Source organism: Stegostoma tigrinum, chromosome 13 (assembly GCF_030684315.1).
Source record: "Stegostoma tigrinum isolate sSteTig4 chromosome 13, sSteTig4.hap1, whole genome shotgun sequence".
NCBI lineage: Eukaryota > Metazoa > Chordata > Chondrichthyes > Orectolobiformes > Stegostomatidae > Stegostoma > Stegostoma tigrinum.
In genome coordinates this window covers 56,080,882-56,105,931 of record NC_081366.1, presented here as the reverse complement: position 1 = coordinate 56,105,931, position 25,050 = coordinate 56,080,882, and the positions used below count along the sequence as shown (strand labels likewise).

At 39.8% G+C, this 25,050-nt stretch overlaps 1 protein-coding gene across 2 annotated transcripts in view; it reads right to left on the bottom strand.

Annotated features, from left to right (window-relative positions):
- The window catches only part of cpeb4b (cytoplasmic polyadenylation element binding protein 4b), an 86,077-nt gene that overhangs the window by 43,958 nt on the left and 17,069 nt on the right, over nucleotides 1-25,050 (bottom strand). For both annotated transcript variants that reach the window (XM_048543194.2, XM_048543195.2), the window contains exons 2-3: nucleotides 20,890-20,980; nucleotides 7,560-7,610 (exon numbers count right to left, since the gene is read on the bottom strand). In XM_048543194.2, the coding sequence (XP_048399151.1) occupies nucleotides 7,560-7,610; nucleotides 20,890-20,980 (142 nt within the window). The remainder of the gene's footprint in view (nucleotides 1-7,559; nucleotides 7,611-20,889; nucleotides 20,981-25,050) is intronic.

The window sequence follows — 25,050 nt, the reverse complement described above, 5'->3', positions numbered from 1 at the left end:
GTGGCTTAATACTTTTCACTTGCCTGGTTGGTATAGCTCCAAATGTATTCAATATCATCCAGGTGGAAATAGCCCACTTGATTGGCACCCCATCTACCAGCTTCAAACATTCAATCTCTGCCACCACTGTGCGCTGGTATAATGTGTACTATCCACGAGATGTACAGAAGCATCTCACCAAGGCTCCTGCAACAGAACCTTCAAAAGCCATGACTACTACCATCTGGAAGAACTGAGCTGCAAATGTATTAAACACTGCGATCTGCAAGTTCCCTTCCAAACTGCACACAATTATGACTTGGAGCTATACTGCCACTCCTTCACGATCATCGTGTGTAAATCCTAGAGTTCCTTTTTTAGCACTGGAGTGTACAGCTCCTCCTGGCAGCAGTTCAAGGCAGTGGCTTACCGCCATATTTTCACAAGCAGTTGAAAATGGGAATGATGCTGAACTTGCCAGCAACATCCACATCCTGCAAAAGAATGAGGAGGCTGGATGACAGATCATTATTGTGATGAATAATGGAAGCAGCTCAACTGGCTAAACAGCCTTTTTCCAACGCTCTCCGCAGTATTTACGTAGTGGATTAAGTCATAACTGCACAATCCAAATCTGCTCCAACCATTCACTTACGCATAATTATTTGACTTGCCTATATTCCAACGTACAAAATCCAAAAAAGCTATTAAAGACTTTATCTACATGCATAAAACAGCTTTTAGAATCTTTTCAGAGCATATACTTCTTTCAATAACGTACTACGTCATGCTTAAATGCAACTCTGCCTATTCTGCTAATCTACATGTTTTTAATAAAAAAGTGTAAATGTGCCTTTTATATTTACCCAGCCTTTATCAGTTCTCCACAGAGTTTACGGAAGTCTCACTAAAAGGCAACTTAGTTTTGTTCCTGTATGTAGATCTAAACACACAAGATGAAATGTGAAGGGGCTAGCACTAATTTTGTTTAAACAGAAGAATTACTGAATTTAGAAGCCCCCAAATGTCAGTGCTGTATTCTGCACAGGTTGACTAATCAGAAACAGATTATATAGTTTTAGAATATGCAAACACTTTCATTTTATTATTAGAACAACAAAGATGGAGATGGATTATCCGATCAGAACTCACTAGTCAAAGATGTGCCATTGTTACATACATATAATCTATGTCAAAATAACCATTATTTCCCTCTTGCAATCAGGAAAACCTGTCGTAAGTGGAAACATTCCATCGGGAATTAAACAACACATGCTAACATGTGACGTTGCCAAAGACATTTAAACATTAAGACTGGAATAACTAAAATAATTAAAAGAGACTGCAGAGATGAAGTTCATTGTTTAACTAGAATGCAATGTATTAAAAGGAAATAATAATGCTACTTAACATTACATTCTCAGATTATGTTATGATAATTGTGGATAACACTTCATTACAAACCCCAAAAACTAATCAATCACTCCTTTCACTTCATAACAGCAGCATAGCATAGGGACAGGTCTTTTACCCCACCATGTCTGCATCAAACATTATGCCATTCTAAACTAATCCCATCTGCCTGCACATGGTCCATACCCTTCTATTCCCTGCCTGTTCACCTACCTGCGTAAATGCCTCTTAAACTTTGCTCCTGTATCTGCTTATACCACTTCCCCTGGCAAAGTGTTCCGGGCACCTACCAGCCTCTTTAAAAAAAAACTTTACCCCTTCACCTTAAACTTTTGTCTCTCAGTAAGAGAGATTTTCCCCGGGAGGAAAAAAAATCATGTTTTTCATAATTCTATATACTTGTATCATATCGCCCCTCAGCCTCCAACACTCTAAACAATCCAAGTTTATCCAATTTCTCCTTACAATTTTTACACTAATCCAGGCAACATGCTGATAAACCCCTTTTGAACCCCTCTCCAAAGCCTGTAAAAATTCCTGTGGAGTGACCAGAACTGCACACAAATGTAGCCTAAAGTCACACACAGCTACAACAATTTGGCAACTTTTTAAAAAAAAAACTCAAGGTCCCAACCGAAGACCAGCAATACCGTACAAGGAGTTCTACGAAACCATGATAGTTGCATTCTTGCACAACCTCATGCTATAGAAAATCGCCACAGAAAGTTGTGTTATAGGGAAATCGCTATAGAAAATCACTATGCTGTACAGTAAAAAGTTTGTGTTATCCAAATAGCAATTTAATCAATCACATTACAGCCAATTCACGTTAACGAAACACACATAGCAGAAATAACTATGCCTTCTTTGCAACTCTATTCACTTCTGTTGCCACTGTCAAGAAGCTACAAACTTGTAGCCCAAGATGGCTCTGCATATTAATGCTCCCAAGGGTCCTGCCAATTACCTTTGTGTTTGATCTCTCAAAATGCATTAAACTTTCTATACCAAATTCCATTTGCTATTTCTCAGTGAAACTTTCCAACCAATGTATACCCTGTTATATGTTTTGACAACCTTCCTTACCAACCATAACCACTTCCCTCCTACACCCCCACCTCCCCCCACCCCCAATTTTTATGCCATCTGCAAGCTTGGCACTAAACCTTGTGGAACACCAATGGTCACAGACCTCTAGTCAGAAAAATCACCCCTCCCCAACTACTTTCCATCTCTGACGATACTGATTTTAGATCCAATTCACAAACTCACCTCTGATCCCACATGACTTGTCCTTCCTGACCAGCCCACTATGACAAACTTATCAAATGCTTTACCCAAGTCCATATATACAACACCCAGTGCCCTACTCTCAATCTTCATCACTTCCTCAAAACTCAATCAAGTTTGAAAGACAAAACCTCAACACACATAAAGGCATGCTAATTCTAATCGCTAATAAATCCATGCTTATCCAAGATGCAGGTATATCCTATCCCTAAGAATCTTCAATAATGTCACGACAGTCTATCCTTGATTATCCCTGTTGCCCTCTTTACATTAACGAACAAGAGTGGTTATTCTCCAGTCTTCTGGGATCTCACTGAAAAGAGAATGCAAAGTTGACTGTATCCGCAGGTCCCAATGTGGCCTCTTATACAATCAGTGAGACCAAGCATAGGCTCGGAGACTGTTTTGTTGAGCATCTGCGCTCTGCACGTGACAAACGACAACACTACCTTTCAGATGCCACCATTTTAACTCTCTCTCCCACTCCCCGAGTGACATGTCCATCCTGGGCCTTCTCCAGTGTTACAATGACACCACCCACAAACTGGAGGAGCAGCACCTCATTTTTCCTCAGGAGCCTACAGCCCGATGGCCTAAACATGGAATTCAGTTTTAATTCTCCCCACCCGGTCTCATCTCATGTCCAACCCTCCCTCTCATCCCCGCATCCTTGACACAACCTGTTCATTTTCTCTCCCACCTATTCCTCCATTGCCCACTCGCTATTGGGAGGCTGATACTGTAACCCCATCACAATGATTGCACCTCACTTACTCCCAAATTCTACCCATATGGCCTCACTGAATTAAGCCTCCAAGATGTCCTCTTAGTACAGCTATAACATTCTCCTTAAATCTTTCATACAACTGTTATTCTTTTACATCCCTCTTTATCATGCCTGAAACATCTAAACCCTGGAACGTTGAGGTTCCAGTCCTGCCCTACACTCAGCCAAGTTTCTGTGAAGGCCAAAACATCGTGGGTCTGTATATTAATCTAGGTCCTCAGTTCATCTGCCTTAATTGTTGTACTACTTACATCAAAATAAATACGTCAGACTGCCTGTTCTGCCGAGTTCATTACATGGCCCTACCAGTTCTTCCTATTAGATTTACTTGAACTAGCCTTTACCTTCTCCTCAAACCACTCTACATGCTGACCTACTGCTCTGTTCTCACACCCCTGCCAAATTAGTGGCATTAGCAAATCTCCCTGCAAGGATATTGGCGCCCCTCCAATTTGGTGTAACCTATCCTCCGTGTACAGTCTCACCTGCCCTGGCAGGAATCCCAGTAATTCAGATATCTGAAAGCCTGCCTCCTTTCTAAAACAGCTCTTTTGCTATGCATTCAACAGTATTATCTTACTATTTCTGGCCACACTAGCACATGGCATAGGGAGCAAATCCCGCTTTACAACTGTTTAACCCAACACCTTTTGCTGGACTTCATCTCTCTTCCTGTATAGATCATCACTACCAATGTGGACCACAACCTCTGACTGCTTACCCTCTCTTCAGAATATTTGTGCCCACTCAGACATCCTCAACCCTGGGACCCAGGGAGGCAACACAACCATTCTGGAGGTTCAGCCACAAAAACCTGTGCCTTTTACTATAGAATCCCTTTGACCTCTGATCACCTTCACTTTGGCTCTGTTACACAGGGACAGTCAATTGTAGTGCCATTGATCTGGCTCCCCGGACAGGCCATCAGGCCAAACAGTATGCAAAACGGTATATATTTGTTTGAGAAGGAACAGCCACACAGTATTCCTGCACTGTCTGCCTGCCCCTCCTATCCATTTATCTGGCTGAACCTTTGATGCCACTTCAACCAATACACGAGGTCAGGACGGAGCTGCAGGCGGACACACTTTCTGCAGAGAGCTGTCAGGGACACTTGGCTTCCCCATGATTTCATAAATCTCACAGGAGGAGCATACCATTGCACTAACTGTCATTATCATCCCTGTAGCAACGACTGGATTAAAATAAGGAAAGACCTCACCTTGCTCTGTCTTAATACTGCTTGCACCCCATCTCCCAACTCTTTCAGTAAAACCAGATGCTCACCAAAGCCAGACTTTGACCTTAACATCCCCCTCCAAAATGGTCACTCCCACTTTCCTCCCCTTTATACGCTGCCAGTAGGATTGAAAAAAATCTCCCAGAATCTTCCTCAGTCACTTCTCACACCTGCCCCTTATTGGGTGCTTTCCTTCATGTTTAACACCAGGTCGTCCACAACCCCCTTTCTCAGTGGTGGTGACCAAGCTGAAATTTTCCTAGAATCCTCCTACGTCACTTCTCAGTACTGTCATCTGTTAACTGTAATGCGCTTTCATTCTAGTCACAGTATGAAGTATAACTAGCGTTTTTAAATAAAGAAAACCCTAAAATGATTTTGTGCTGTTAAAACAGTTTATGCACATTCATCATAAGCAATGTGGTTTATGACCTTTAATCTGAAAATTCAAAAAAGGTATGGTTCCAATAAAAAGTTTTAATTAATTAAGCATTTAAGATACAGCATGAATACCTCATCTGATAAAAACTAAATTCTTCAGTGATATTATAAAATATAACATTAAAGAGTAACTAGCTTCATATGATTATCTAAATTGAAGCTGTGAAAACAATTATCTGAAGATCTTGACAGTGAATCATTCTTAAATCAAACTTAATTTCAAAGAATTGTGAAATATTTCCTTTTTGTGTGGGATGCCTGCCCCTGGTTGCCCTTCAGAGGTTGGGAATGAGCTGCTTTCTTGAACTGCTGCATGCCACCTGTTGTGGATTGACTCATCATACCATTAGGGAGTGAATTCCAGGACATTGACCCAGAGACAGTAAATGAATCATGATACACTTCCAGGTTAGGATGGTGAGTGGCTTGGAGGGGAACTTGAAGATGGCGGTGGTCCCATGTATATGCTACCCTTTACCTTCTAGATGGAAGTGGCTGTGGGTTCGGAAGGTGCTGTCTGAGGCTTTTTGGTGACAGTACCTTTCAAAACTCACCAGTTTACCATTGCTGTATTAAGAATGGGACTACACCTCTTCTATCCACAAAGTTTGAATTTAGATTACTTGTGTTAGGAATGGGCCATTTCAATCGCTTAAACATTAATTTAAAAAAGTGAACTCTAACACAAGGATTGGGAATTCATGCGAATACACTAACATTCCATGAAATGACTCATACACGAATCAATAAATCAGCAGCATCACTCCAGTTTACCTTTTCCTTTCATCATTTGTAATGATCTATTCTCATTATTTTCTGTTGCAGCATGCCCTCAGCAGGTATTCAACTTCTAGCAATGGTACTTTCCAAGTTCCAGAGTTCTTCACAGCCATAGTGAAAGATTAACTCTATTTCTCTTGACAGATACTATCAAACCTGATTTTCAGCAATTGCTTTTATTTACTTTTTAAACCACTTCGTCTCCACAACACAATAGGCATTAAAGTTTAGGCTATACTGAGAATGTAGGAATCTAGAAATAGTGGGTTGTGTGCAGTACAATTTGTCAACACAATTCATGCATGACATGCCTATACCTGTCCAAAAAAATTTAGATAACGTAGTAAGGTGTCAAGTGTAATAGAAATGAATGTATTAGGGATTCTCTTACAGATGCTTTGTTATACACTAACCCATACACCCAATCCCTGTTAACTTTTTCCCTTTAAAAATATTACTTGTGAGCTTTTTGTTAGTGCAAGGTCCTGTCACCTTTGTTCAGCTGATATTCATCACAGAATAAAAACTGCAAGGAACCTTTTAGGCTACTACATATTGCACAGCTTGTTGGTAACATTACTTTCCCTCCAGATTTCAAAAATACATTTGTGACACAGATTACATCAAACTCGCAAGAAAAATAACTGTCTTTCAGGAAGTTGTGTCAATTTCAAATCTCACTAACCACTAATGGGTCATTCTGAACTAGAGAAATACTTTGGCTGTCCAACTGTATGAAATTTAAAAACAAGATGCCCAAGTTCCATTGTATAGGTTTATAAACTCATAAGAACTTAAGGCTGTTTTATACTCTTACCCATCAAGCTGATATTTTTCATCATGCATTTCATGGTTTTATCTAATTTCTTTTCAGTATGCAAGTTAAAAACCAGTTACTTAGGCAAATTAGTGGAGATGGATCTTTACTTTAGGACAAGAGATAACTGTTCAAAATAATGAAGTATTTATAGAGTAATTAAGAAAAATCTATTTCTACTGTTTGACCTTGTTATGATCCAAAATTCACATGAAAGTAGATTAAACAGTTTTCATAAGAGTCTTGGACGCATGTTTCGCGAGGAAATAGCTGAAAGGTACGGAAAGGAACTAATTGAACAATTAAGAGACAGAACAGGCATGATAGAACGATAATTGAATGGTGATAGAAGTAACTTCTGTCTTGTGTTATTCTTCGGTGATGCTATTCCAAGATGAGAAATAGAATTCCATTGTCCAGAGACTGAGCATGACATGAACCTCCCTCTCAGTTTATTATTGTTGATACTCAGTTCAGTTCTAAGATTTGCCATAACATAAAAATTTAAGAAATCAGTGTGCAAAGTAAATTTCACTGTGTACTCTAATTTTTATCTATTCAATAATGGCACATGGTTGGCAGTGAAGAGTAGCAAAGTAGGCTTAAATGGCACGAATCTTAAACAAAAAATGAAGTGTTATACTTTTAGCTATCTTCAGAACAAAAAAAAAACTTAGTGAACTGAGATATTCAGTGCTTGGAAAAGGCTCAATTTCTATTGCCGCACCATCGTGGCATGGTGATTGGACCTGTAATGTTCATCAATTTCAGCAATTAAGAACTGGCACTGAAAAGTTATGATACATACTTACCATTAATAGAAAGAGGACTGTCTGATCCTGGATGTGTGTAGTTTAGACGACCTACACAAAAATAAAGAAAGTTAAGCGAGGCATGAACCAAGAAGCCAATTTTAGGTCACCCTTTCCAGCAGGAAACCTCACAACAAAACTTCAAAAAGGTGCTGAATGTTGATTTGGTTCCAAATTTGTTGGTACGGAGATTGATGACACAAGTACAGAATTATTTTCAGGTTACTTATGAAATATTAAAATCTGAAATTCATTAAAGTCACATTTGTCTTAACGCAGGCCCAAATTAAGTCTACAATGAGAGCCAATATAGCTATTCATATTTTATGGCTCCTTTAAAAATAATTCATAGGACATTGATATCACTGGCTGAGACAGCATACATTGTCCATCCCTAATTGCAAAGGAGGCTTTAAAATGTCAAATCACTTAAATGGGTCGAGTCCACAAGAAGGACAAATAGAAAAGACAGACTTTTTCTTTTTTTACAGGATGTGGGAGTCACATTTATTGCCCATCCCTAACTGCCAAGGGGCAGCAAGAGTCGTGGTGGCTGCAGGACTGGTGTCACACGTAGGCCAGACCAGGTAAGGGTGGCAGTTTCCTTCCCTAAAGGACATTAGTGAACCAGATGGGTTTTTCTGACAATCGGCAATGGTTTCATGGTCATCATTAAATTCTTAATTCCAGGTATGTATTGAATTAAGACCCACCATCTGCCGTGGCAGGACTCGAACCCATGTGTCCAGTACATTGTCTGGGTCTCCAGATTAACTGTCCAGTGATAATGCTGCAAGGCCATCACCTCCCCATATTACCTTCCAGGGACATTTGAGAGCCAGATGGGTCTTTACAACTGACCAAGGTCATATGGCCGGTTGCCTTTAGTCCAGATTTTTTGTTTAAATATTTAATCATTTAAAGAATTGAATTCAAATTTCACTACCTGCCAGTGAGATTTTCAATCATGAATTTCATCAAAAGTCACAACACTAGGTTTTAGTCCAACAGGTTAATTTGGAATCACAGAAGCGCTCTGAAAGCTTGTGATTTCAATTAAGCCTGCTAGGCCATAACCTGATATTGTGTGAATTCTGACTTTGCCCATCAGTAGGGCCTCCACTTCATGAAAATAGATTGTTAACCTAAGGGTCTGCATTGTCAGCCCAGTGACATTACCACAGCAGGACCAAATTGATATATACCGCAAACTCCATTTTAACTGGCACCTTATCAACCGGTACTCTTGATAATCCAGCGAAAATTATACACCTCCAATATGATGATCAACCATGGTGTCTGAGCATTTATTTTCTGACTGAATCTTCTTTAATGATAAGCCATGTCCATCTTTTACAAGTTTATGCACTCTTGGAAGCCCAAGTGCACTTTTTCTTGACCACAGCAGGCTTGACTCTTTAGAATAGCACTGCACAAAGTACAGCCATGAAGGTCCTTTCAGTACTTTCCTGCAAATGTGTTGACCTACTCACTTCTTGAGGATGACCATCACTTCGCTCCCATCAGCTGCTGGCTCATTCACTGCAGAACTGCAGGTATAAAGTCAATTGTAACAAAGTTTCTGAACTTCAGATTTTTGGACTAGGTGCATAGACACCTGCTGGTTCCTAGCAAATCAGGAAACTGGATCAGTTCCAAACGATCATTCATTGAATGTGAGCCGATAGCTTTCCCCACCACCCTTTACTTGCTGACACTAAATAAATCATAAGTGATCTGCATTACATTTCTTTAACTTGCTGTGTTTTTACGTTGATTTCAGGAGGTGCACTGGATGCTTTTACAGATTGAGGGATGTGGATGTCTCAAAGTTTTGCTTTGTCAGGGTTTACTGCCGCAATGCAGATCAGTTGATCAACTGCCATGCCACTACGCCTGTGAGTTCCAGTTAATAAAATGCTTGCTGTATTGATATATTTGCAGTAGCATTTAATGTTACATTAGATTGGAATTAAAATTTCTAACACCTGATCAGTCTTTTGCAAAAGGTACTCCTGTACAGCCTTCAAATAAAAATAAACTAAGCATTTATATATTCAGCTATGAACACAATACAAGAACAATTGTGGAATTCCTTCAGGTAGGAGACAGTACTAATGAATTGCTTTATTTTCATTCACAGGGTCTGGATGTTGCGGGCAAAAGCCTCCCAAATAATTATGGCAAACCTCCTTAAACTGCTGCATGTGGTGCAGTAAAGATACTCCTACAGTTTTTTTAGTTAACAGTCCATCACTGTACAACTGCACTTCAATCTGAACGTTCTCATGAAACCAGCACAGGTTGGTCTGCAAGTCACTTCATGCAAAAGATCTGTTAAGTTTTCCAAAAAAAAGAGAAAATGATTTGACGGTAGGGAGTTGCAGGATTTTGACTCAAGTGTATATTTCAAGTTAATACGGTGACAAGCACAAAACGTAGTCATGGTAAGCCAGTAATGGGCTAAACAAATTAAAGTAGCAGTTGCAGATACAGTGCAAATCAGGGGGATACTGTGTCAAGTATTTATATTGAAATTGCACTCAAGCAAAAAAAGTAAAGAATCTCCATCAAATGCTTGGCTTGTCCCCTGTAACTAATGCCAGATCTCTGGGTGGTCAGGATGCAAGTCACTGCCAATTAATGCCTTCTGTCTGACTTGTTCTTGTAGCCACAGTGAGAAACTGGTCCAGTTAAATATCTCTGGTCACTGGGTGCCTCACGGAATTCCAATGGAACCAATTGCAAAGAAAAAGAATCACCCATCTAGACTCCAATGCCTGTTGTTCGCAAATGGAATCAATGATCAAAGATTGTATTTGAAACCCTGACTGGAAAGGGAAGTCAAGTTGGCTTGATCAGTCGCTAAGAAACAAAGATTTAAATTATGATTGGAAACTAAACCACTGACAGGAAACTAAACCAGTTGAAAGCTATAAACCTTAGAAGTTGATCAAGTCCATTGGGCAGTACACACAATCTGAAAGTGACTAAAACCAAGTTATAAAGCTCAGATCAAACCCAAATACAGCTGCTGCAGCTTCCGGACAGTGTTGAGGAAATTCTGCAGATATTTTTTCTCTTTGCTGAAGAATGCGCTGTGGAACTCTGTGCAACTCTGTGCACTGCTATTGGCTGGAGAATCAGGGTAAGTTCTAGAAGATGAGCTGAAATTCCTTGAGAAGATTACCAAAGTCAGTATTTAATGTTTGCTCTGCCTTAGGAGGTGGGTCGGTGGCTCAGTGATTAGCACTCCAGCCTCACAGCACCAGGACCCCAGGTTCGAGTCCAGCCTCGGGTAACTGTCTGTGCGGAGTTTGCACGTTCTCCCCGTGTCTGCGTGGGTTTCCTCCGGGTGCTCCGATTTCCTCCCACGGTCCAAAGATGTGCAGGCTAGATGGATCAGCCATGCTAAATTGCCCGTGTTCAGGGGTGTGTGTGTGTGTTAGTTAAAGGGGGATGGGTCTGGGTGGGATGCTCCAAGGGGCGGTGTGGACTTGTTGGGCCGAAGGGCCTGTTTCCACACTATAGGCTTTAAAAGATTAGATCTCCTATGTAGAAAATGAGTTGTTTTAAACAGTGAAATTCTGATATTTCATTTCTCAACAAATAACTGGGCTTTCAGTTTTCTTTTAAATATAAAAGACATTGGTCTTAAAGATCCTAACAAAATTCTGAACCACATCTAGGAGTATACTATTCTCAGATAAGAATGTAAACAAATGAGTAAGTTTTGGTCCGGTCCAGTCCAGTAGCGGCTTACTTGAGTGCATAAATTCTACACTCTTCAAAACAGACACAGGAAATTCTCCCACTATGCCATTCCTGATTTTAGAAAACAATACCCCACATATTGAATGCCGATCAATATTCTCAATACCTAAAATCAGCCGGATGAAACAAACCTTATACAAGCAAAGATATATCATTACTACAGGGCTTTCTCTACAGATGGTCCTCAATTTAACTGCTAACAAATAGGATAGCAAACAAGGCAGTATGATTAGACAGAGATAGTAAGAACTGCAGATGCTGGAGTCAGAGATAACAGAGTGTGGAGCTGCAGGAACACGGCAGGCCATGCAGCATCTGAGGAGCAGGGAAGTTGATGTTGAGTCGGGACCTTTCTTCAGAAATGAAGTAGACAATTTGGGAGAAAAAGACAAGTCAGTTATCACACTTGCTTATCCTATCACTCCTGCTGGAAAAGTACACACCTGGCTATGATAACAGTAATAGAATACAACTTGGATGCGACGTCCCTAAAAGATTACAGGCTCATTCTGAGGAAGGGATACTGGACCGAAACGTTAACTCGGTTTTCTCCTCCACGGATGCTGCTAGACCTGCTGAGCTTTTCCAGCAACTTTGTTTTTGCTACTGGCTCTTAAGTTTCCCCATATCACCGCGTGAAGTACTGCGGAGAGCAACTGCTGTGTATAGAATAACGTCTAGTGATGAAGTCACCATTTTTTGAAAAAAAAAAGTGGAGGAAAAATAGATACTAGTCCACATTTTCACAAACTGATTTGAGCACAAAATTAAGTTGTTTAGGAATAGTTGGCCACTGTCTATACCTTTCACTTCAAATTTAAACAAAATAACAGCATGCTTTAAATGAATATTCAGAAATTGATGTCTTTTAGTTCAACATGATTATACTAAAATGTTGTTAACCAGAAATAAGCAGTGAGTTGGGGGCGGTGGGGGGAGAAGAGAGAGGTGGGACAAGAAGCAAAAACACTAATTTTGCTCAAACATACATGAGCAAGTTTAATAAATTTGGTTTCAAGTGACAGCGCAGGGAAAAATAAAAATCAAAATTATTCTCCAAAAAAAGTCAGATATTTGAAGTAATAGTTAGACCAGTTTAAGTGTTAAAAAACACTCACTAATCCAACTCATTGAAGCAGTGCTTTGAACAAAACAAACATTCCCTGGTTGTTGCAAACCAATTTAGGTTGATTCAACAAAACATGCTGGCATGATACTCTTCTCAAATCAACAACCTATTCATATAAAGGATAATGAAGTTTCAATAGCAGAGTGACCTATTTCTTCAGTAACAGTAAAGTACTGTCTACTGAATATTTTGAAGTTATTATTCCTCCTCATTGTGCTCAGCCCCAAGTGTTTTCTGCCTTTCCTAAGAATATGCTGACTCATTGAGATACAGTTTCACTTCATGTACGTTGTCCAAGAGCTCCTCTTGATTTGGAATGAGACAAAAAAGTTCCATTTGTACAGCAGATTTGGATTCCTGAAATGGTAGGAATAATATGCGAAAAGAGACTGCATGGATTAGGACTATAAAAAAGTAAAGTTGGCACAGTCTTATCAGATAATGGGGCTGGTCTCTCATTAGAAAAAAAAGAGAACTGCTGGTGGTTTAACCTGGTGGTCACCATGCCATGAGATTAAGGAGAATCTTCGTGGTAACCTCAGCTAGTACAGGAATTGAGCCCACCTTGTCAGAATCACTGTGCCTTGTAAACAGCCAACCAGCCACTGACAAACCGACACCCCCACAGTGTAGAAGAATAAATGTTAATCTCTCAGAAACCTATTAAATTCTAGCAGGACTAAGACTGAATGCAGAAAGGACATTCCCAGTAACCGGAGAGTCTAAACCAGAGTCCAATGCTAAGGAAACAGAACAGACCACTTAGTTGGGACAAAGGAAATATTTCCCGCAAGCTGATGAACTGGTGGAATTCTCTACCACAAAATGGTTGAAGCCAAAACCTGAAGTGTTTTCAAGAAGGAATTAAACGGATCAAAGGGTATGGGGATAAAATGCAAACAGGGTACTGAGCTGGATGATCAGCCGCAATCATTGAATAGCAGAGCAGGCACGGAGGGCCAAATAATTTATTCTCACTCCCATTTTCTGTTTCAATGGCCAAAGACCTTGCTTTACATTAAATGATAAGCCTACTAATGGCACATACAAGGTCTGTACATTTATAGAACATTGGTCACTTGATCCATCATGGCTGCAGTTGCTTTTCAGGTCTACTTCAAATCACTTTCCCTGCAGTTATTTGTATTCTTTCCAATATTCTCAATTCTTTATCAAAGTAAAAATATTTTCCTTCAAAATATACTTCATTTAAAGCATTTTTATTCAAATAACACTATACAAACCAAATGTGGATAATACGGATAATGATGGGATAGTGTAGGGGGAAGGGCTTAGATTAGTTCACAGGTCAGCACAACAATGAGGGCCAAAGGACCTGTTCTGCACTGTATTGTTCTATGTTCTATAAATTAAATTGATCAAAAACTTTCCTCTTCTTCCTTCAATCTCAAGGCTATAGTTCACTGATCTTATTTCACATGTTTATGGGATATAATCATCACTGGTAAACCAGCATATGCTGCCCATCCTAAATATTTGGGTGTAGGTTGAGCAGACCATCTTGAACAACTGCAGTTCATACGACACAGATATATCTACTGAACTGTATATTCTGGGACAGTAAAACAACCACCAAATTTAGGACAGCATGAATTAGAATTAGAATTAGAATCAGAGACCCTACACTCTGGAAACAGGCCCTTCGGCCCAACAAGTCCACATGAACCATTGGAACATCCCACCCAGACCCATCCCCCAATAACCCTGAACACTATGGGCAATTTAGCATGGCCAATCTACCTAGCCTGCACATCTTTGGATTGCGGGAGGAAACCACAGCACCCGGAGGAAACCATGAGGAGAATGTGCAAACGCCACACAGACAGTCGCCTGAGGCTGGAATTGCACCCAAATCTCTAGCACTGCAGCCTCTCAGCACCGGTCACCGAGCCACCGTGCCGTCTAATGCTGTCATTACAATAGATGAAAGTTCCAAAGCATCACGGGAATTTTATTTTAGGCTATATTCCAAAATTTTCTTTGAAATTAGAACTGCTACAGACAAAATTAAGACTGCCGGTGAAAATTCAGTGCTATCTGGCAAAGTACTGTGTGGGATCCATGGACTATCACATCAGTCAAGGAATATCAGGGATAGTTCAGACAGGAAGAGACACACAGAAACACAGAGCCAGACTAACTCACTCTCTCTTAGCAGAAAGTCCTCCTTTTGCCTGCATTTTTGGATTTTGCCCTGCCAAGTATATACAAATAGGGTTAAAAATCAACTGCAACTATGGTCTGCGAGTGTAATAGTGGGAGAAAGCGCGCTATGAACAGCGATCTTTGTGTAGTCGCCTGCGTTTGGGGCACTAGTGCACCATACAGCTCACAGTAGAAGAACAATTAACTAGTTACTCTTTGAAGGTTTAAAACAAAACAACTTCGCCAAGGCCTAGAAGCCAGCTTGCAGGAAACACGACAAGTATTTCCTCCCTGTGTGGTCCCAGCTAACATCAAAATGAACCAGACCAAAAAGGATTTCAGCTACATGCAAAGCCTAGAATATTGAAATTGACTGCTAGACTATCCGATCATAAACCACCCAGTGAGGTTGGTTCATACCTATTTTTGCGCTTACTTATTTCTTATAATCTTTTGTGCATGTCTGCAGCATAATTATTTACTTTGTACTTAACTAATATCACTTCTGCGAACTCAAAAAATCCTAGCAAAATTAGCTCCTTTGGGTTTGGCAGAAATGGTATCCAAAAGAGGGGTCTTTTCTAAAAGTAGCCTTGTGACAAATGAAGAGAGCAGGTGAATAAAGGAAAACAAATTAATCGCACCTTACAGGGCCTGCGTGTAACAATGGCCTGGAGGAGAACTTGCAGTTGGCGATAGTCCCATTCACTGTTGCCTTTGATCTAAGTGGTAGAGTCATGGGTTTGGAAGCTGTTACCTGTTTACAAATTTCTACAATGTCTTCTAAGTGTACACAATGCTGACACCTTGCTAGTGGAGGGAATGAATACCTAATATTATAGATAAGGTGCCATCAGGCTTTGTCCAGCACGATGCTTTGCTTCAGATTTTGTTGGAGTTGTGCTCATCTAGGCATGTGGGAAGGACAGGAATGCTTTGGTTTAAATCACTACTGAAACTGAAGCAAGATTTTCATTTAAAATAATCTAAGTTCTGGAGATGCATTACTAACCCAAAATTTTCAGCCAGAGTGCAAATGTTTATTTCACATTTAAGCCGTAAATAAATAAAACAATTCACACTACACAAGTATAAATCAATACAACATCCAGGTAGGAAAGGGTACAGATTTCTAAACAGACTTAGAAACCACTTCAAATAGAGGGCTGTTCAAGCTCAAAAGGACGTCCTGGGGCATTACCCAAAAGTAACAAAGCTTTTGGAGCGATTTTTTTCCTCCTCCCCACCCCAGTAAAATATTCCTCAGCAACTAGACAAAAAGCTATTGAAAATTCATGTGCAAAGCATACTCACTGGAATTCTGAACTCACCCTCTGGCTTTGTTATTGGGTGATAATGCAATCAACTGTTTCCTGACTAATTCTGGTGCAGTTTTCTCTTTGAAAGAAAGTACCTACTAAACATTATCCTTTCAACAAAGCCTGTCTCACCTACATTAAAAGATTTTGTGGTGTGGTGTCTCCCTTCACGACAGCCTTCAACTCAGTAATTACTAATTATTATACTGTCCACAATTACAGCTTAACCACTCATCCAGACAATGGCATCTTTCAAATCTACCAAACCAACCACGATTTGCAGGAAATGTTTTGACAGTCATAGACGTTCTCATTTCAGTTTCAGGGCATTAAATTTGGCCTCTCCTTGGAAAATCAGCTGTTAGCAGGTGTGCACCTTCAATTCTGGTCTTCTGTCAACATACACAATAATCATTCCACCTTCTAACAAATTGTACCTAGTACAGGAAATCTTTGTAGCACTTCAGCCATTAGCTTTTATCTCGTCTTTATTTTTCTCGATGGTGGCCTAAGTGAACGCTCCATGGCTTTGCCTTCACAAAATGGCACACCCAAATTTATGTTCCAAAATAATGGTTTATCTCATCATTTTGGGATTAGGGAATTCATGTCACGGGCAGCACAGGGGCTAGCACTGCAGCCTCACAGCGCCAGGGACCCGGGCTCAATTCCAGCCTCAGGTAACTGTGTATGGAGTTTGCACATTCTCTGTGTCTACGTGGGTTTCCGCTGGGTGCTCCGGTTTCCTCCCTCAGTCCAAAGATGTGCAGGCTAGATGGATTGGCTATGCTAAACTGCCTGTAGTGTTCAGGGGTGTGTGGGTTATTGGGGTGGATGGGTCTGGGTGAGATGTTCCAACGGACGTTATGGGCTTGTTGGGCCGAAGGGCCTGTTTCCACACTGTAGGCAATCTAATCTTAACATATATTTATTACGTATCTTCTTGGCTTTGTTCATTTATTACAAGGTAAAGTAAAAAGCAAAACAGAGCTACATTGGCTAGTTATGAGTTTAAGTACACCGGGCAATTTTTATATGCAAAAATCTTAGATTCAGTGATGGCAACCACACCGATTAACGTATTGCTCTCATTCAGATCTAATTATAACCTTAAGCGGAACATAAACAATAGTTCCGGGGCTGAACACCTACTTAAAATGAGGGAAGAGCTACCATGGTAGCTAAATTTGCTAGTGACAAAGTAGCAAAGTATGGAGAAGGATATATAGATAGGTTGGTAAGTGGGCAAACATTTGTTAGATGACATATAAATATGTGAAAAATGTGAAGTTGTTCACTTTGCTAGCAAGTATAAAAACAATTACTTAAAATGGAGAACTTCTGCAAATATTCATTGATTGGAGGTGATCTAATGATCCACAAAGATTGTATGTAGATACATCACATAATCAAGGTCACTAAAGGGTTGCTATTCTTTATGGGAGGAAATCATAAAATTAAGAATGTTATGATTCAGTTGTATACGGCATTCAGAGAGCACATCTCAAAATTGTGAACAAATTTTTGGTCTCCTTATTGAAGGAGGGATTTAAGTATCTCGAAAGCAAGTCAACTTATGGCACCAAAAACTTGGAATGATTGGGTTGCCTTGATATCGGTTGGATAGGCTGGGACTGTTTCCACTGGAGTTTAGAAGAGTGGGGGGAACTTGTTTGAATTTTAAACATACTGGATGACCTTGATAAAGTGGGTGGGCAAGAAAAGTTTGCTCTTCTGGATCAATCTAGAGCTACAGGATAATGCTTTAAGATTTTACAGACACAAGGAGAGATTCCCTTCGAGATGGCAGAGATTTTAGAATTCAGCCGCCGAAGGGGGCATCCACTTCTGTCTTGAAAGTGATTATTCTGCACGAGAATCAAAAGGTATCACGAGTAGAGGGTAGAGGGTAGTGTGGAATTCTGAGCACAAAGATCAGCTACGATCCTACTGAATGATGGAGCAGGCTTGAAAGATTCAATGGTCTACATATGCTACTATTTTACATGTTTTTTGTGGGAATCAGAGCACCAATGAACAGATTTGACTTGACACTATCACTGATATAAAAACCAAAAGAACTGTGGATGCTGTAAATCAGGAAAAACAAAGTTGCTGGAAAAACTCAGCAAGTCTGGCAGAATCCGTGAAGAAAAAAACAGTTAACGTTTCAAGTCCTGAGGAAGGACCACTGGACCCGAAACATTAGCTCTGATTTCCACCCCCCCCCCCACTTCACAGATGCTGCCAGAGCTGAACTATCACTGAATGTTTCACCCATTTGCAAATCAAGATTTTATTTCTGTATTATCTCACAGATGCAAATGTTTAGCTGTAGTGGAGCAGCTTGGCATTGCGGCACGGCTAATTCAAGCACACAAGCCTTCATGGTAATAGCCAAGTGATGTCTGAGTCCAGAAAGTTTACTTTTCAGTGATTTCAGCAGTTTGTCATATTGTGAAATGAACTGACTAAAGACTGATGTGAAACAGACAACTCCCTGAGGAGGTAAAGATTGATTAGCTACAAGGCATTCCTGTTTGAAGATGATTGCACATTTTCTTCTTGGCTTTACACAAATATGCCAGCTCTTGCCAAACTGACGATGGGGTAAGTTTCTGGCCTGCTCCTGTTAAGTGTTCAGTTAATTAAATGCACAATTTTATTCGTGTCTAGATCCATGAGCACCAGACAGCTTTGGTTTGAATTACTTGCTGTAGGTTCACTTAGCTTGTCTATCACGTACCTCTGTCACAGTTTGACATATACACAGTCCTGTGTTGTAGTTTCAAATCTCTTGGGTATGCATGGTGCTGCATCTGGCATATTGTCCTGAATACCACACAAAACCAAAATTACCAGCCTGGTGTGGTGCCGTTAGCAAAGTGGCAGATACTAGGCCATGAGATTACAGATTTTGGTTGAATACAGTTCTGTTGCTGCCATCCCATAGAAGCTCAAATTTGACAGTTTTCAGTCGTGATGTCTGAACTGAACCTATTGCATTTGACATGGATGGTGTACTTTTGTCCCCACAAAGGAGTGTAACAGATTAATTCTTGAGCGTTATTCAGGAATGACCATCTGTAACAGGTGACCGGCAAGAACTAACACCACCACGTGAGGGGTTTTGTAAAACTGTCTTGATCGGTCATAACGTTTGTTTAAGCATACAGCTTTCAAACAAAACAGCTCGTTCAATAACAAAGCTAATTGCCAAGATTTTCTGAAGGGAAACTGAGGAATTTTATTATACAATCCAGAAAAAAAAATTGCAATATACACATTTAAAAACAAGAGTGTGGTGCAGGCAAGGAGAACAAGGCTTATATTATTTACAAGTCCTTTGGAGGTGTCATGATTTAAACAAGAGGATATGGCTAACTAAGGACTCCTATAAGTGAGGCAGCAAGAAGCCAACCAGGTTCTACCACTGATTTGGCTTTGATTACTTCACATGGGTCTCATCAGCCTTGCCTGTGATCAAGTGACCACTGCAGCCATCTTACGGCCATGCTTCTACTTTTTCAAAATTATTCTACTGCGGCGCACTGCAGTCATGGGCTTGGTAAATTTGCAGTTCAAACGTTCTGTCAGATTGCTGTTGTTCCAACTTTCTTACTTTTGCAATTCACGAGTTAATTTGAGTGCCAGATGATAAAGCTGGTAATAATAGAGCATATCTATGAACCTGGAGCATCATATTCGCAATTCTAATTGATGGTTCTAGATGTTGCCATATATCCATGACAGTTGTCTTCCTGATCCTGATAACAAAACAAAACTTTTACAGGTGCAAGACTGTTCATTTTCTGGTGTTCCTTAATTTGGTATGCTCAACAGCACTGAGCAGAACTAAACAAGCTGACGTGTCATGGATCAACAGAACTCATGCCCGTGCAAAGTGAAAATTTACCCGCATTTGGTAAGATTCTTAGCAGGGTAGATGACCAGAGAGATCTCGGTGTCCATGTACACAGATCCTTGAAAGTTGCCACCCAGGTTGACAGGGCTGTTAAGAAGGCATACAGTGTTTTAGCTTTTATTAATAGAGGGATCAAGTTCCGGAACCAAGAGGTTATGGTGAAGCTGTACAAAACTCTGGTGCGGCCACACTTGGGAGTATTGTGTACAGTTCTGGTCACTGCATTATAAGGAGGATGTGGAAGCTTTGGAAAGGGTGCAGAGGAGATTTACTAGGATGTTGCCTGGTACGGAGGTAAGGTCTTACGAGGAAAGGCTGAGGGACTTGAGGCTGTTTTCATTAGAGAGAAAAAGGTTGAGAGGTGACTTAATTGAAACATATAAAATAATCAGAAGGTTAGAGAGGGTGGATAGGGACAGCCTTTTTCCTAGGATGGTGACGGCGAGCATGAGGGGACACAGCTTTAAGTTGAGGGGTGAAAGATATAGGACAGATGTCAGAGGTAGTTTCTTTACTCAGAGTGGTAAGGGAATGGAACGCTTTGCCTGCAACAGTAGTAGATTCGCCAACTTTAGGTACATTTAAGTCATCATTGGACAAGCATATGGACGTACATGGAATAGTGTAGGTTAGATGGGCTTGAGTTCGGTATGACAGGTCGGCACGACATCGAGGGCCAAAGGGCCTGTACTGTGCTGTAATGTTCTACGTTCCATTGCTTCTATTATCATCTCACTACAGAGAGCTCACCAGTCAGCCAATCTAAAGGTTCAAATGATTTATACACACAACCAAATTTAGTTCTCAAATTGAAATCTGCTAATTTAAATGTTAATCACATCAAGGAGCTATTAGAGATTCATGTAATCGTCACAAAAACATCAAGATGTTGACTTCAGCCATATTGCCAAGGGCAGGTGTCAAGCCCTTTCCAACACAGAGGGGATGAAAAAAAGCAAAATTTCTAATGTATTGAGTTGAATGACTATTGTAAGAACTATGAAACATTAAATTTACCTTTTAGTGGGTCCTGTTCAGCTCTCATGATGTCAATTAGTGAAGTCTCCAGTGAATGCATGTTTAAAGTATCATATAATCTATTTCGATCCTAGAAAAGAACAGAATTCGTTTGCTGACAACTTCATTACAGCTGACAAATTATGACTGTTAGAGTTACCAGTGATGATTTCAAAACAGATGAACTCAATGGCTTATTTTGTAATCAAATTTGGAATTTCTACAAAAATTTGAAAGAATTTTGTGGATGATGCAAGCTTGAAAGAAATCCAATTAGACTTTTAACTAGTATCATTCCCATGATGAACTGATGACATAAAAGGAAGTTACTTCTTCGCCACTACTACAGAAACCTGTTACAATTTAAAGAAAAACAATATTTTCAATTACTTTTGACAACTGCCCTATAATCCAAAATATTACTAAATATTTAGTGAAAAAGTGTATTATTTGCTTCCAAATAATTAGTGACCAAAGTGAAAAATGCAACAAATCGATGCAAGGAGAGATTGGACAGCAAAATTAACCAGAATCTACGGGACCAGGAGTGTGCCAGTTAAATCAAGGGGTCCAATATCTAAAAACACCAAGTAGTAGAGATGCAACGTAGGGGGCATACACACTGTTGTACTTTATCTATAGCATAAAGCACTTTAACAATGCAACTTGCAATACACAGCCTTCTCACTTGCACCCTCAACCGGCTACTCTGAAATGAGTTCACGATTGTAAAGTAAACTTCTAACATTTCAGGTATATAAAATTTTTGGTTTATCGAGAGGGTTGGTTCATTAATGAGACGGTTTGCTGTATAATCCTTTAGTGATTTTACTACATCAGATTACCCAAGTCAAGACCCTGGATTATAATCTCAGATCATTTACCAACATATCAAACTTTAGTTCTTTTATTTTCAAGAAAATAAAACATCTGATACAGCAAAAATGACTGACGTAAATCCAGTGGCTGTCTTGTGGAAGGGGTGGGGGCAGGAGGAATTACAACTGTAGATGTCAAGGAAGCTTTCAAAGTTAGAAATGCACTACAAACTGAATTGTATTTTCTTGTGAGGATCTCAGTCTGTGAATGATCACTTTTTTAAACTTTCTTTATTTTTGGATCATGTCCAAATGGTAACAGGACTGCTTCAATTGAAGACCTGTGGAAAGAGCTTCTGCATTTCTATAACAAGTTATTGGAACTCATTGAGAGGTATTTACACTGTTACTTTCTTCAGGTTCTGGGGGCAGATATCCAAGATAGTACAACAGCATGTGTGCGTCCGCACAGCACGCTTCACCCAGAGACAGACTGCACAGTGATGTGCGTGGTCAGAACTAGATGTGGAGGAGTCAACTTGACAAACAACTGAAAGATAGTTAATATCTTACAGCAAATGATGGAAACTGTTGCCCCTAACTGAAAGATTGACTAATTAATATCTCAACCATCCTGTTTAAAAAGCAAAGACTTTAAAGAACTAAAATTAAAGAGATTGGAAGCAAGATCACTGGATGATGCTGACTGGTGCTATTGAACTGTTTCCCAGTCCTTTTCCATCTGTTTGGTATTCAATATGTTTGTCTTTATGTGTAGGGTTTTAGGAAATATATAGAGTTGAAGCAAGCAGAGTTCTGTGTTGATCATTAATCCTGTTTATTTATGGTTAGAATTGATTTGAATTCTGTGTCATAAATAGCAGCTTATTGGGAAATAAAGTAACTTAATTAAACCTCATGACAATCCCAGTAACTGATGAGGCTCGAGTATTGACTCACTTTCCCAAATAGATGGTAAAAACATGTTCACAAAATAGACAGTTGTTTGGGGAGGTACATTTGCATTTTCCCCTTTCAAGAATACACAGAGGTAGGGTTACTGGCCTGATGTCCTCACATGTAGGACGTGAAGGTCACAGCTTTGGAAATAGCCATTAATCACTGCTGCAACAAAGAAGAAAAGCTACTTCCCCACTGAGTGTTAACAGCTAGTCAATGTCACAAAGGAATCAGTATAAAAGAATTGCATTTGATCTGCAAAGCTAAGCACCTTGAAATCTATCTACTACTAACGTCAAAGTTACCAGTAACAACCAAAACACAATGTTCTCCCAACAATTCATTCTTCACAAACTCAGTCTGGCCTGTTGTATTTAAAAAATATTTTTAGACTCACTTATTCTTAACTTGTATAAAAATGTGCTGTTACTAATTCTTCACATAGTTACTTATTAAATTTAATTTTTGTGAGGACAAGAAAACCTGCTTATTAGTTCCTTCTAAAATTCGTTTTGAGGACTGGGAGAAAAGTATCCATAATGGAGGGGTATCTTTAACTTTGTGACCAAAGGTGCAGGTGTACAAACAAGGGGAGCCAGTGCATTCATCCTCATGGATGACATTAATAATGTGGGGACCCTTGCCTGATCTGACCTTGTAAATACAAAACTAAAAATCAAATCATAGAATCCTGACAGTATGGAAACAGGCCCTTCAGCCCAGCAAGTCCACACCAACCCTCAAAGCATCCCATCCAGACCCATCCCTCTATAACCCACCCACTTAATCTACACATCTTGGAGCACTATGAGAATTTAGCATGGCCAATCCATTTAGCTTGTACATCTTTGGACTGAGAGGAATCCGATGCAGACGCAGGGAGAACATGCATACTCCACACAGACAGCCACCAGAAGTTGGGATCAAACCCAGGTCCCTGGCACTGTGAGGTAGCAGTGTTAACTACTGAGCCACTGTACCGTCCTTTAAAGAGAGACAGCGGATTTAGAAAACTAAAGGGAAGTAAAAGTTCCAGAATGGAGGTCGAGAGAAAAAAAACCTTAAAGATACAGCAATTAGTCAAACTCAACACAAAGCTAAATTAAGGAACCATATTACAACATCTAAGCTGAGAAGAAATGAGAGAGAAAAGTCAAGAAACATGACCTTTTAGTTCTTTACCAAGAGTAATTTTTAAACTTTTCAACTTTAGCGTGAATAATGATCAAATTTATTGGCACAAAATTTAGTGAGGGAGATGTAGGGATGACATGCAAATATACAGGGCATACAAAGGCAAAGAGTTCATAAATGAAACATCACAGCCTGGCTCTCAAAAAAAAAGTCTGTTGTTCAATGTGCAAGTTTGGAGGTGAAAAACCGCATTGTTGAAGGATATGGATGATATAGATGTAGTTATTCAACTGCTGCACTTTAATAGTACTGAAGATTGAAAGCAGTGTATACAGTCCAAATTAATCGTACGACCCACTAGCAAAACTGGTTATGTTTTGATGATACATAGGCAAGGACATCTTTACAAAAGAAGCATCGCAATGGTGTGAAGGGAAATGCATTTACAGTTGAAATTGTATTAGTGACTGAAATGTCAAGTGGTAAAGCTGATACAGTTTTGAACAGTCTCGTCTTGTAAACAAAACTAAACAAGAAACCTTAAAATGAAAAAAAACGATAATTTAAATCATTACAATCCTCAACAGATTCACAGTTTGCCAAACAGTTTCTCTCTTCTGAAGTTTCAACTTGAACAAAAATTCATCAGTGAAGAGTTTTTTTTTATTCCCTTCCTTTACAAAATAATACCTGTTGATCAAGGGGTTGAAGAATTAAAAGTTGAGAAGTTTTGTAGCTTGGGTTATAGTCGAGGTTGTAGCCTTGCTCGCCAAGCCAGTGTGTTTGATTGCAGATGTTTCATCACCCTGTTAGGTAACATCAACAGTGCGCCTCTGGTGAAGCGTTGGGGTTCTGTTCCACTTGATATTTATATGCCTCGGTTTGCTGGGGTGGTTGGCATCACTTCTGGTTCTGTTTAGTGGTTTGTATATTGAGTTCAGTTCAGTGTGTTTGTTGATGGAGTTCTGGTTGGAGTGCCAGGCCTCCCAAGAATTCTGTAGCACGTGTGTTTTGTTGTGATTTTAGGACAACACATCCATTATTGAATTTGTCCTTCTTTGTCTGTGTGTAGTGAGACCAGTGAGAATTGGTCTCTTATTGTCAGCTTTCTTCCAATTTGGCCTATGTAATGTTTTTCCCAGTCCTTGCATGGTATTTTGTACCTTACATTAGTTTTATTCATTGTGGGTTTGGGATACTTCACGCTCATCAGTAGCAGAAGAATTATACAAACTTGTGTATAAATACC